Here is a 14,799-nt window from a genome sequence, read left to right on the forward strand (position 1 = left end):
GCTTGAGGGTAAAAACCCTACATTTTTAGTTTTTTCTACACAAAAAATGTTTACACTCCAGGGGTCCGTACGTACTTGAATTTTTCATCTGGGAAATACTGCTAGGCACGCCCCCCCCCCCAACCGCCAGAAAAAGATGGGACTCATCCGAAGGGGGCAAAGTGGTGCTTGGGGGTAAAAATCCTAATTTCGAGTTTTTTCTAACAGAAAAAAATATTTTCACTAGATCGAGGGCAACCTACTCAAATTGTCTGATTGAAAAATAATCTCAGATACTCTCGCAAGCTTCATAAAATCTTCCGCGTGGTTTGGAGTGGAGGAAAAAGGGGGTGTTTGGGGGGGGGGGGGGTCAAATACTGGATTTTTTTTCTTAAAAAAAAAAATATTTTTATTGGATCGGGGAGACTCCTAATTTTTTTCGCTTGAAAAATAATCTGACATCCGTGCAAGCCTCCTGAAAAATCCTGAGTGAAATCCGTAAATTTATATTTTTTCTAATAAAATGAACGAAAGATTTACACTGGATTGGAGGAAACCTAGGCAAATTTTTCAACCGAAAAATTTGCAAAAGTTCCCTCCAACCCAGTGTAAATAATTGTTTGTATGAAAAAAATAATTAAATAATTCTGTTAGTCCACCCCAAAACATCCTTTCCCCAACTCCACAGGGCTCGTGATTTTTTAGGAGGCTTGCGGGGATGTCTGTGATTATTTTTCAAACAAATAATTTGAGTATATTCGTCCCAAACCAGTGAGAACTTTTTTCTTAGAATAAAAAAAAAAGAAATTTGTCGTTTTTACCCCTAATCACTTCTTTGCCTCCCTTTTGGTGGGTCGAAATTTAATCCTCTATTTAGATGGATTTTTTTTTTACCTTGAAACAAGGCTCTTTTCATTTATCCATTCCAAAATTTGAAACGAAAATTCTTTAATTGATTTTTTTCTTTCTGAAACTCTCACCCGGTCCCTATTATTCAACCCCTGTGATCACTTAACCCCCCTCCCCCCACTTAAGCCTCGAGATCGCGCGACTCGCCTCCTCCGTTTAACCCTCATGATGATTCGCTCCCCCTTTAGACCCTTGTGATCATGGTAGTCCCCTCCCCAGCTTGCGCCTTGTGATCACTCCACTCGCGGAATATTATTCCGGGATCGAAGATGAAATATACCGCAATCCGAAATGATATCCCCGAATCCGGTATATCATATCCCGGGAACCGAAATATACATATTCTCGATTCCGGAATATTGTATACCCGATTCGAGAATTTTTTTTTCCGTATACAGTGTTATCCTCTCTCAGTGATAAAAGGAATATTAATTGTAAGAAACTAATTAATTAATTGAGAAGATTTATCCTCAGCTAAGTTGATAAACGTCCTTCCAAAGGTGACAAAACTCTGGAAAATTGAGAGGACCTCCCAAAGGTCATCCTTGAGGGTTATCATTACGCAGAGGAAAATCTATTTATAAAACAGCATGACAGCTATCAATTTGACTGATTGTCAGAATGAAATTCCTTGATTAATTAATCAGAATTAGTTGATTGATATTTTCTATGAGTGCTCTATCACCCATTGGTGATTGTGATGGAGGTTGATAAAATCTAATTTAAATATTACTGAGGAATGACATCCGGGATGTCCTCTGAATCTTCCAGAGGACATCCCAGAAATTATTATCACCTCTGGGAGGTTCGTTATCACTTTAGCTGAGAATCGATTCGTTAAATTGATTAATTACATTTAGCTAATTGATTTTTTTTTACCATGATTGACCAGTGATAACACTCGAGGATGGTTTCCAGGATGTCCTCTGAATTTTACCCAGTTTTGCCACCTCTAGTAGAAGAGTTATCAACTTAGCTGAGAATAGATTCTCCCAATGAATTAATTACAATTCGTCAATTAATATATTCTCACGCCTGGGAGTTGATAGTACTCGAGGGTGGCCTCGGAAAGTCCTCTCAATATCCCAAAGTTTATTCACCCTGAAACGGATTTTCAGCCATTATTATTAACTATTATGAACCGTTGAAAAAAAAATGAAAAAAATGTCAGAGGTGGAAAACATTGATGTTTTATTCTCGGATAACGTTTCCTCGACTATGTTCCACTCCTAGTCTATACGCTAGTCCAAAAAAGTATGCACTACGAGGTCCAGTCAATTTTATGATTTGATTATACGTGTTCGAGGGTACTGAATGCTAATCCGGAGTTGGTTTTTTGGTGTCATGGTGTTTTCTGCTCGTTTTGCGGCCAAACGGCTAGACATACAAAAAAAAATGTCGAATAAAAAGTGTTCCCCATCTAAAAATACGTGAATTTTGTGATTTGATTTTTTATGATATCTCCACTATTTACGGAGATATTGCTCTTTCAGTGAAGGGCGTGGGCTATTCAAGCGCGCAGTCCAGGCGCAAATGGCCTCGTGCGCGCGTCTTCCACTAAAAAAGGCGATATCTCCGTAAATAATGGAGATATCATCAAAAGTCAAAATACAAAATTGACTAATTTTAAAGTGAGAAACACTTCTTATTCGAAAATTTCTTTCGTAGCTCTATCCGTTTAGCAACGAAATCGTCATAAACGAAAAAATGTTATGAACAAATAGATGGCAACATGATTCGAAAACATGAAATCAAATCATAAACTTGATTGGACCTCGTAGAAAATGCTTTCTTAGTTTCTTTTATATGCAAGCTATCTTTATTCATGGTCAACACAGATGTTACCACAGCAATAATACATTGGATTAAAACTGGGAGACCATAACGACAAGATATCGAAAAATCTACACTGTTCGCTTCAGGAAGGATGCGAGGAAACATTGCGATCGAGATCCGAGCTGATCGCAAGAAAGAGCGAGAGAAGGATAATACGAGGGGATAATAATCACAGGCACTGGCAGGTACGGACATGTACCCCATTCATTGAGAACTTCAACAGATATACGCCTTTGTTCTCTTGTCATGCAACGGCAACAATGAGTGCAGCCCCGATACTCGTCTCCCTTTGTTATTTTCGATCTGTTCATGTACACAGGGGTGTCACAGACACAAGGACTAGGATCCTGAACCAAACCATGCCCTGTACAAGGCTGATACTCAAGCCCAGACGGGTCAAGCTCAGATGGGGAAAGTTAGACAATGTTTCGTAAGAACCGACCACTTAGCGCGCTGTAATTAGTAGAATTAATGGTGGAGGGGGTTGGAAAACGATCGGCAGCATGAACTTCAAATGTCCAACCGACGGGGGTCAGTGAAATAGGAATTAGATTGAGTTTGATCATTATGAGACGACTTTTCGCTAGTAGGCAGGGTTTATCAAGCAGTATTTGTCATCTTATATGAGGTCATCCTTTTTGATCACTTAATTTTTCTCATATTTAGTAGATGATAGGGCCTAAGCGAACTTTAGTAATTTTACAAATTGAAATAAAACTCAGAATTCTTATCGATAACCCAAAGTTTCGGCCTCCAGGGAAGCTCTCATCAGGGGTTCTTTAATCCTCAAAAATCACTATACAATAAAATTACAAATGAATCATCATTTCAAATTAATTTATTCATCATTTGGAAAACAGACATTTCGCACAAAGTATGTTTTCCATGTTAATGCAATAAACATTTATTTTTTCTCCTTTTTTTCTTGACATTCTATGTGCTTCAGTTTTTATGTGAATTCATGAGATTTCAAACCCTATAGACGCGGATTTGACTGGGGATGACTCCAACCATGCATCGCGTAATATACGTCACCAGGGTCATACCTCATGAGGATCAAACGCCGCCAGGGTCATGCCTCACGAGGGTCGAACCGTATAATGGTCATACCTCACGAGGGTTAAACGTCACCAAAATCATACCTCGTGATGGTCAAACGTCATCAGAATCATACCTCATAAGGGTCAAACGTTACCGAAGTCACACCTTACGAAGGTCAAACTTCACCAGGATAAAAAGCTCACGAGAGTCAAACGTCACTACAGTCAAATCTGACGAGGGTCAAACGTCACCAGGGTCAAACTTCACGAGAGTCAAAGGTCACCAGAGTAAAATCTCACAAGGGTCAAACGTCACCAGAGTCAATTCGAGAGTCAACGCGAGAATCGTAAGAGGATGGTCAAATTCCATGAGAGTCAAACGTCACGAGGGTCACAAGGAAACGATCAAATTTCATGAGAGTCGAACGACATGAGAGTTATAATGGGATTGTCAAATTTCACAAAAGTCAAACGTCATGTGGGTCACAGGAGATGGTAAATTTTTCAATTTTTCAGGACCCCAATTGATTCCGTGGAAATTCAATAAGCTCCATAATTAGCACAATTATCCCACTCACAACTAAGAGCCTGAGATTGTTCCATGTGACTTTTAAGGATCGTCTAAGCATCGTGTTCCCTTGTGACCCGAGTGACCCTTGAGAAATTTGCTCATCCCCTTGTGACGTTGGACCCTCGGTGAACTGACCCTTGTGGCATTCAACCATCGTGGAATTTCATTAGTTTCTTCTGACTCTCGTGGCGTTTGATCCCCTTCAAAATTTGACGTTTCCTTTGTGAGCCTTGAAACGTTGGGTCCTCATGAAATTTGACCATCCTCTAGTGACCCTCGTGAAACATGACCATCCCCTTGTGACCCTTGCAAAGCACGACCCTTGTGAGGTATGATCATTATGATGTTTGACCCCGTGAGCTGAGACTCTGCTGACATTTGACCCTGGTGAGGCATGACTCTCGTGAGGTAATGCCACAGATAATCGAATTCTTAATCGCTGTGCATCCGTTGTTGGAAATTGAAAGAAACGATTTGCCCTTGCTGTGTACCCTCGTACAATGCATACATACGTCACGGAGTCTATGATCCCAGGATATATCTGATAACAGAAGAAACCGATATTGTAGATTCTGAGGAACCTAGATTGGCCCTTCAATTGATTAATGAATTATAATTAGTACAGAACGCCAATACTATTGCTGTTTGGATCTCTAATGGATTCTTCGCCTGATTAACACTGACAATATTAGTATTATATTGTTCACGTACCGTGTGTGATTCGTGCACGCCCGATGGATACTTCCCCTTGGATTTGTATTATTGAGTATGCAATTTATTTATTAATTTATTTTTGACTCCTACTGAGTATTTCTCTCAAGTTGATGACAGGTGAATATTTCAAAAAACAAGTATGCTGTCACTTCCTATCCCCATTGAAATCCCCGCCACCGCCCAACAGCGCCCCAAGTGGTCGATTCCGGCAAAAGCCTGTCTAACACTTTAACACGGGAGCTCGACCCCCCTGCTCAAGCATTCGCTATCACCGGGCTTGGATCAAGCTTAATTTAAAGTGCCGCTAATGTTAGGTACGAAAATAGTATTATTAAATGATAGAATAACAATGAAAAATAATGTCTATTGCTCCGATCATATTTAGAGGGAAACGGAGAATGTTATAATGCAGACAGTTGTAACGATCAGATTATAAAGATAAAGTTATTGAGTCTTTCTGTAACTCGCTACATTGTATGATGATATTGAGGTAAATGAGGCACTGTTCTTAGACAGTAATGCCTACTGAGTGATCTTCATGACTAAACGATCCTTCTCCATCAGTCTATCCATAAAAATCGAGTCAATGGAGTGTTCTATGAGAAAATGTGACTTTTGTCATAAGACACATTGTTTTCGTCAATCTTTTCTCCTCTAGATGTTTTTACAATAACCTGTTTAAAACACAGCAACAATTTCCTATCTAATGGTACCGGGCTCAACGAAAAATCTCGAGAAACTTTGGGACCCTTCGGGGTCACGGTCAGCTACGAAGAAAATTGCCGAAAAAGTCAGTAGTATCGTTCTAGACACCGAGAGAGTCACTCTAACCACAGTATCGTATCGTCTCTATCTTTGTACAGTCGAGTATTGTCGCAATCGCTATATCGAGTACATCACCGAGTACATCACCGTGAGATACTGAGTTAACGCTCCTAGTAGCGTCTCTATTCGAGTCAATCATCTATTAATTTCGAGTTAATAATCAATCATTTTGAGACTATAATCAAGTGAATTATCAAGAGAATTATCAAGTGCAGTGTAGAGACAATTGTCAAATTTAAATTGAGACAATTCAACGAACAGTGTACCCTTATAAAATTTCTGGACGCGTGTTTTATACCACAAATTAAGTACATCACCAGTGGGGTTTTAGTAAATCGCGTGTTCTTAATTTTCACACCTTTTCCAAATCACTTTTCCCCACCCCGCCTAAATTTTTAGCATCAATATCAAACAAATGGTCCTTCCAGCCGGATCGAGGCATAAGTGCGTGAAAAGTGTAAGTGAAAATTCTAGTGTTATGTCCAGAGAAGGAATTTAGCGTCGAATGGACATGTTTTAATTGTCACATTAAAATCAAAGCTAAAATTATTGAATTTTATAATNAGTTATTTTGTTTGATAACCGTGCACCGGGCGGTGGCGGTGAGCGGCTTTCTTGCATTCTTGGGAGTTCGGATTGCATTGCATTTCCGATTCACCTGTCAGTTNTTTTATACCACAAATTAAGTACATCACCAGTGGGGTTTTAGTAAATCGCGTGTTCTTAATTTTCACACCTTTTCCAAATCACTTTNGTCAAATTTAAATTGAGACAATTCAACGAACAGTGTACCCTTATAAAATTTCTGGACGCGTGTTTTATACCACAAATTAAGTACATCACCAGTGGGGTTTTAGTAAATCGCGTGTTCTTAATTTTCACACCTTTTCCAAATCACTTTTCCCCACCCCGCCTAAATTTTTAGCATCAATATCAAACAAATGGTCCTTCCAGCCGGATCGAGGCATAAGTGCGTGAAAAGTGTAAGTGAAAATTCTAGTGTTATGTCCAGAGAAGGAATTTAGCGTCGAATGGACATGTTTTAATTGTCACATTAAAATCAAAGCTAANATTCGCTTGGTGACTGTTGAAGTGTTTTTACTTTGTGTGTGTCCCAGGGATTTTATTTCGGTAAGTATTTTGGAATATTTCTTTCTGCTATTTTGTTTTTGACACGGGCGTGATGATTTACTCCCTTGGGTAATTATTCGGGGTTTTATTTTATCCGTTGGGTTACCGCTTGTTCTCTTGTTATCTCTTTTTTTTTTATATTTTGANATCAAACAAATGGTCCTTCCAGCCGGATCGAGGCATAAGTGCGTGAAAAGTGTAAGTGAAAATTCTAGTGTTATGTCCAGAGAAGGAATTTAGCGTCGAATGGACATGTTTTAATTGTCACATTAAAATCAAAGCTAAAATTATTGAATTTTATAATTATTGGACGACGCAAAGTTTTATACTCTTACCTTTNTGTGTGTGTCCCAGGGATTTTATTTCGGTAAGTATTTTGGAATATTTCTTTCTGCTATTTTGTTTTTGACACGGGCGTGATGATTTACTCCCTTGGGTAATTATTCGGGGTTTTATTTTATCCGTTGGGTTACCGCTTGTTCTCTTGTTATCTCTTTTTTTTTTATATTTTGATTTTGTTTTGTTTATTTTATTTGTCGGATTTTCTGATCGGTTGTGATTTTGAAGTTATTATGGTGGGTTGTGAGGGGGGGTGTAGTGAGAGGCTTGTGCCTGTGCGAATGTCGCACAAAGAGGAACAGCCGATTGAAACCCTCCACGCTCTTATGCATAGGAGGTGTATTCTTCTCCATTCCTCTTTGTGCGACACTCGCACCAGGAGGAGTGGAGGATAAGTTCGGCATGTTCTTCATGGTTATGCGCCAGGGGGGAGGGGGGGGGGTAGCTATATTATTCGTTTACTTGTGTTTATGGATTATTTTTGTTATTATTTGTTTGCTCGTTCATTTATATAGATATAAATAAATAAACATATATATATACTTATATATATTTATAAAAATATATATACATATATTTTTATTTATTTATTTTTTATTTTTTAGTTTTTGAATGGACTGTGCGCGCATATGCATTGATTTTTTTTTGTGTTCTAGTAGTAACTATTTTGTATATATAATTTTTTTTTTTTTAGGGCGTGTGTGCGCCTATGCATTGATTTTTCTCTTGTGTTCTATTAGCAGTAGTAATTTTAAAGTTTTTTTTTTTTTTGTAGATGGCTCCAGGTGCTATTCGAGAGGTTTTGGAGGTTGATGGTGAGAGGGAGGTGGAGGATGTCCCCGACCTTCCTGGGGGTGCAGGGATTCGTCCCTTCGCTATTGTTTTCGGGGAGGTCGAGCTGGAGGGGGATCTCCTCCAAGGCTTTTTGTGGTGGGAGGAAAGGAGGGTAGAGGTGAGGGAGCTATTGGAAGGGGATCGGTTGCAGACACTGCTGGCGGTGGCGTCTGAGGTTTGTGGAGGAGAGATCCCAGTGGGTGGATTCTTGAAGGTGATCCTGGATTTTCTCATAGTTCAGTTCGTGTTCTTTTTTTATGGCATTTATTTCAGCTTGGATGATGTGAGTTGAATTTCCGATTAGGTGGGTGATTTGTTGCTGGTCTTGATAGAGTCGATCAATTTCTTTGGTGATGGATTCTTGGTCATTGTAGTCCATGGTGCCGAAGAGGGATCTCGATATGGTGCCCACGAATCCTAGTAAAGGGGATCTGCTATAACGTCTTTTGGGGTTCTGTTTTGGACTTTTCCAGATTCTTTCCAGATGTTTCTGTATTGTTTGGAGTGTCGTCTTGTACTCTTCCATGATGGGTATGCCTAGTACTCTATCGCAGGTTTGCTTTCCCTGGTGTTTATAGCATTCAGTTTGATGTTTTTCTATGGTTTGTATCCCGGGCAGTGGTTGTCCTAGGAGGTTGTGCATGTCCACGGTGAGCATCAGTTGCCATTTTCTGTTGATTGTTCTTATTTGGTCGATTTTCTCATAGTAGAGTCCGGGGTTGGAGAATTTTTGTTTGGGTTTGTTGTGCTTAATTTGGTTTTTTTATTTTTTTTATTTTAATTTATTTGGGAGGTTTCGGCTTAGATCTGGTTAGGTTCGGTGGGTATTATTTCTGATCCTATTTTTGCTAGTTCATCTGCTTTTTCGTTCCCGTATATTCCCTGGTGTCCTGGGGTATATTCGAATTGGACGTCGATTTTCTGGGTGAGTTCGGCGAGCTGTTTCAGGAGTGTTTGATTGACAACGGGCTTGGACTTAGCATTTAGCCAGCCATTTGTTTTCCATTTTTTTATGTGTTCAGTTATGCAGCTGATGAGGTATTTGGAATCGGTAATTATTCGTATTCTCGAAATGTCATGGCGAATGCATATTTGGCATGCTTCGATGGCGGCCGCTGTTTCGGCAGTGATGTTGGTGGCCCGTGTACCTTGGAGAGTTTTGTAGGTGTTGAGGGGATGGTTGTCAGCGAACCACACTCCGATTCCTGCTTTGGCATCGGTTGAGCCGTTAAAGGAGCAGGAGCCATCGACGTAAACTAGTGTGCGTCCTGACCCGTCTGTACTCATGTCCCTGGAATGGTTTCATTTTCAATCGTATACACTCAGATACGGGCAAGGGTCCCAAAACATAAAAGTGCTCATAACTCCCGAAATATTGACTTTATCGCAAAATAAAGTCTAAGACTTTTGATGTTTGTAATTGAACGGGCCATCGATACCCGAGGTCAAATTTCCAAAATTTCAATTAGGGTGGCCTGTGCCGTGAAGGGTGGATCACTAAATTTAATGATATTGACTCATTCTGCGCAGGGTTTCAGTTTGTTTGGGTGTTTCATGAAGTAGTGTCCGTCTTCGCTTTCTAGGTACACGTTTCCTTTTTCGGTTATGTCGACAATCTCGTAGGGTCCGGTGTAGGCCTGATCCAATTTTCCGATCTTGGGCTCCTTCTCGACGTAGACGAATTGCCCTATTTTGAGGTCTATTGGTCTAGCGTTTCGGTCGTAAAGGCTCTTGGAATGTAGTTTGGCCTTTTCTAGGTGGTCGAAGGCGAGTTGGTGAATTTTCTGCAATTTGTTAATTAGGTCTACCATGTAATCGTTGTAGGTATGTATTGGCTCATCTTCGTCGGTAACGTTGGAGGGGAGAACTGCCCTTTTTCCATACAGGACTTCAAATGGTGTGAAATTTGTTGAGCTATGCACAGTAGTGTTGTACGATAGCATGGCGAAGGGGAGTAGCTCATCCCAGTCGGTGAATTCGTCGGTAAAGGTCTTCAGATATTCGGCTAGTACGTGATGACTTCTCTCAAGGGCTCCATTTGACTGAGGTCTATCGAGATACGCGGTAGCGTATCGGCCAAGTCGCCCCTTCTTTATATAAAATAAAATGAAATGACAAGCGCTACCACGTATCTATACACCACACAACTTCCCCTTCCACTACCCACAATATATTTTTCTTCGATTATTGCCGAACGCGATTATTTAAACGAAAAGTGTCCTTAGTTACACTATATAAATCGTTCATCCGCTTTCCACTTATCTCATTATTAATGTCATCTGCTGAATATTTTTACGAAAATGTGCCCATAGCAACGAGCTATTATACATATTTTCGCGTTCTCATCTCATTATCTCCCAGCAAGAACGGTCAGACTTGAGCCGTTGAGTTGACAGCGAAAACCCTGAACTACTTTTTCGCGTCCAGAAATTGGCGATAGTGTCTTATTTTGCTAGTGTCCTTTGACGATCGCCATTTTTATTACTAGTTTGTGCGGCAAATTTCGAATTTATGATTAGATACTTCTCGTATTTTCATCAAATCGATGATAAATATAATAATACTTTCAAGAGATTATTATTTATAATACTCCTTTCCAACGTATTTGAAAAATATTATAAACTACCATTTGATGAAAATAAATAAAGGAAACTATCTAATCATAAATTCGAACTTCCGCCGCGAAAACTAGTAATAAAAATGACCCGCCACCTGGATGAGCAGAGAACCAGCTCGGTACGTAACAATTACTAGTCCCCGGTGACACCAGCGCCAATTTCCCAAGTGCAGTGGAGTGTTCGAGAACTTGTGCTTTCTCCTCCATTCGACGGGCAACATGGACGACAGAAACGACGCTAACCGTTCACCTCCTGCATTCGACGACGATGACGAGGAATTGGTGAGTTTTTGCGGGGGTGGGGGGAGGAGAAGGGTAAAAATAAAACGGTGGAGAAAAAAATGTAGGGATCATTTTACATTGATTAGACGTGTTTTCGGGGGGTAAATTCGGTTTGTGTTGAAGAGTTTTGAAATTAGTGTGGTCTAACGGTGGACGGGAAAGTGCGGAGATAGTTCCTCGCCGATTCAACGCGTTACCCGGGGGGGGGGGGGGGGGGGGAAATNAACGGTGGAGGAAAAAATGCGGAGACAATTTTACATTTCAGTAGTGAAATGGTAAAGGGTAACAAGTCAATTTCGCGAATGGTTGAGTTTTCGAGGAATACCTCTGAATCCAAGAGAGATAGCGACATTATTGTAGAAGCTTTTTTGTAGCTCTCATCCTGCTCTACAAAAAAGTTCCTTATCAAAATTTTGGTATCTCTCTTAGTTTCAGAGAGATTCCTCGAAAACTCAACTAGAGAACCAGTCGACTTGTTACCCTTTACCACTTCACTACTGATTTGATTGAAGAGATGGTAGATTTACATTTGATTGAAGAGATGGTAGATTATTCGGTGGGATATATTTTTTCATAATTTTTCAATGACGATTGAAAAACAGAATTTTTTAATTCCATGTGGAACGCAGGGATTCCATGTCCCTTCAAGAAATGATTTCATATTTATTTTTTATTTCTAGGCAAATTTGGGGCAACGCCGAAGTCCACCACTACCAGCATCACCACCTCGTCAGCCCTCGCCACCACCAGAGCCCAGGGATGATGCACACCATGATCCAAACCCTCATGTGCTGGTAGGACGTGTCGAGGAGCTAATGCGAGGCATCGCTGCGCTTCGCAGACAGCTGCGTCTGGACCGACGCAATACCGCTGCACAGGCTGAAGATCCGTATGCGCCAGATCCTCCAGCGAGGGGAAGAGGTAATGCTCGAGCTAGGGGCAGGGATGCTGATGGAGCAAGGGGCAGGGACGCTGATGGAGAGAGGGGCAGGAACCCTGATGGATATGGGGACAGAGATGCCGATGGAGCTAGGGACCAAGCCGCTGGTGGAGCTAGGACCAGAGGCGCTGGAGGAGCTAGGGGCAGAGGCGCTGGAGGAGCCAGGCGCAGAGCTGGCAGGTTCTTGGGGCAGCGTAATGCCAGGTATATTTTTGAAATATTGAAATATCTTCTCGAAATTTAGATGGGATATAGTATATATCATCAATTTCACTTTGAGGATATTCTATTGACAATATTCTTCTGTTCAGATACTGGAAAGGGCAATACAATCAGCACAAGAAGCCTCGTGGTGGCGGTGGCGCCTCTTTTAACTTTTTCTACAGAGATTGATGCTCTTCTCTTTTGTTTTGATCCCTAAGTAGAGGTAAGTTTGCAGTTGAGTTTATCCACTCCCTACTCATCAATCCCATGATAATAATCATGATAATAAATTAAAATAATCTCCTTTCTTACTCTGTTATAGATTCATATTCTTCTATTTCCAATCATACTCCGAATTAGTCTTCCATTTCCATTTCCAATCGTACTTCCAATGTAATGTAAAACCAAAAGTACAAATGAATCAACGTGACTAGTACATGGAGGCTGTGACTCACACATGACTAGATTATTTTCTTATGAATCAATATCTTAAGGATGTGATGTAAACTTAAATTTGAAACTTGTAATGTAGAATGGATGTAGCGTAAAAGATAATGAAACTTATCATTTAAATTTCAGAAAAATTCAACAGTTATAATGTAAAATGTATGTAGCGTCTAAAACAATAAGAAACTTGAGGTTTAAATTTAAAAAAAAGTATAAATGAATCAACGTAACTAGTTCATGGAGGCTGTAACTCACATATGACTAGATTATTTTCTTATAAACTAATATTCTTAAAGATGTGATATAAACTTAACGTTAAAATGCAAAGTATTTAAAGCATAGAATGCGATGACTGTTATAATAATGTTTAAGGAAATGTTCACGTTAAAAATGGAAAGTGAAGTATTTGAAAAATAAAAAAATGGGATGCTGTCAAATGTATATCTCGATATCTCGATTCTTAAATCATTATTTCGCGTTTCTGGTTTCGAATACCGGCATGTATTTTTCAAGTATTTGAAAATTCCCGCGTCCACACAAAATCAGTACTTGTTCTGCCGCCAGATGGCGCTATAAATTGATTTCAAAATCGACTCAACTCCGGGTGAACGATTCACGCCAATGTGTCAAACAATGGCTGCCGTCTGATACTCTCGTTGGCTGTGATACATTCGTGGATAAATCATAATAAAATAGCCAATTTGATTAATTAAGTACGTTCATCTAAGTGGTAGTTAGTGGTTATTCGTGTATTGATCTATTGCGTCCTGATTGTAGGTTATCTGGTTGCCTTCTCTGTTTGCGTCTTGATTGTAGGTTATCTGGTTGCGTTCTCTGTCTCCAATCGAGGTATTTGGGTTTCTAACCCTTTTTTTCCATTATTTACTATCATTTTTTCTTTCATTAGTAATCTCTTCCCTTTCAAATTCTTCCTCTCATTTTTCTTCGAGTTTACCCTTCTTCATTTTATTCCGGATTGCTCGTCTTTGGTCAGTTTCTTCATTTTCTTATCAACTCTTCTCCATCTTTCAAACTTTCCTATTCTCATTCAATTGATTATTGCATTGTTTTTGTTCTAACGGTAATTTGTGTTAGCTTTTAATCAGCTGTACAGTATTTTCTTCAGCTATTCTTCAGCTGTGTTGTTCACATCTTCAGCTGTTGTTCCACTGATTTTCAGCTTTTCGCAAGCTGCCTCCTCAGCTTCTCCAAGCTGTTCCGTTGTTCTATTCAGCTTCCTTAAGCTGCCTCCTCAGCTCCTCCAAGCTGTCTCCTTCGGCTCATTGAAGCTGTTACTTGCATTCATTAGACATTAATTGAGTGGCAATATTATTGTTAAGTGTTTACCATTGTATTCACCAGGAGTGACTGAATAAATTGAATAAAGTGAATAAATTTTGAGACTCAATTACTCTTCTTTCTTGATCATGCCTTCATTTAATAGAAATATAATATTAACGAGGGGGCGAGAAGGTTGGTTATCTGATGATGAGATCGATTACTTTGCGTTTTTATTACAGCAACAATTCCATTTTGAATTCCGAGAATCTTGGAAATTCCAGTTGCCTGGTTTCATGGAATCGATAAATCCATGTAAAAACCATATACACTTGCTACATAGTATGACCGGGAATTTCTCGGATCCAGACGCGGGGAAAATGGAGGGTGGACATTGGATTTGTACTTATTTCGATGGAAAATCCATTCGTATTTATGATTCTGATAATAGACGTAAACTCCATCCAAATCGTATGAAATACTTGAAAGTTCTATACCCATTCCATCCAATTGATACAATAGGCGTAAAGTTCTATCAGGTTCAACAACAGCAAAATCCCTATGATTGTGGGGTTTTCGCGATAGCTTTTGCTGTTCCGATTGCGCTCGGGCAAGATCCTGGAGCAATCACATACGATACGTCGAGTATGCGAGAACATTTATTGCACATCTTCGATAGTGGTGAGATCTCTCAGTTCCCCATTCTCAGAAATTGTTTGGTGCAAAGTCAGACTCCAATAAAAAATCCGCCAATCTTCATTCATCGAGAAATGAAATTCAGACCACATTCAATAGAAAACAAAGAAAATCTACAATCGAATCGTCAGCAACCCATCGTAAGGAATGATGAGAA

The 14,799-nt window shown here is 39.8% G+C and overlaps 1 protein-coding gene across 2 annotated transcripts in view; it reads right to left on the reverse strand.

Moving 5' to 3' along the window:
* LOC107042675 (mRNA cap guanine-N7 methyltransferase) overlaps positions 1–14,799 on the reverse strand; it is a 64,124-nt gene that overhangs the window by 18,088 nt on the left and 31,237 nt on the right. For both annotated transcript variants that reach the window (XM_015263823.1, XM_015263824.1), the window contains exon 3: positions 1,897–1,989. In XM_015263823.1, the coding sequence (XP_015119309.1) occupies positions 1,897–1,989 (93 nt within the window). The remainder of the gene's footprint in view (positions 1–1,896; positions 1,990–14,799) is intronic.

Source organism: Diachasma alloeum, unplaced genomic scaffold, assembly GCF_001412515.2.
Source record: "Diachasma alloeum isolate Michigan unplaced genomic scaffold, Dall2.0 Dall_scaffold_00500, whole genome shotgun sequence".
In the NCBI taxonomy this organism is placed as follows: Eukaryota; Metazoa; Arthropoda; class Insecta; order Hymenoptera; family Braconidae; genus Diachasma; species Diachasma alloeum.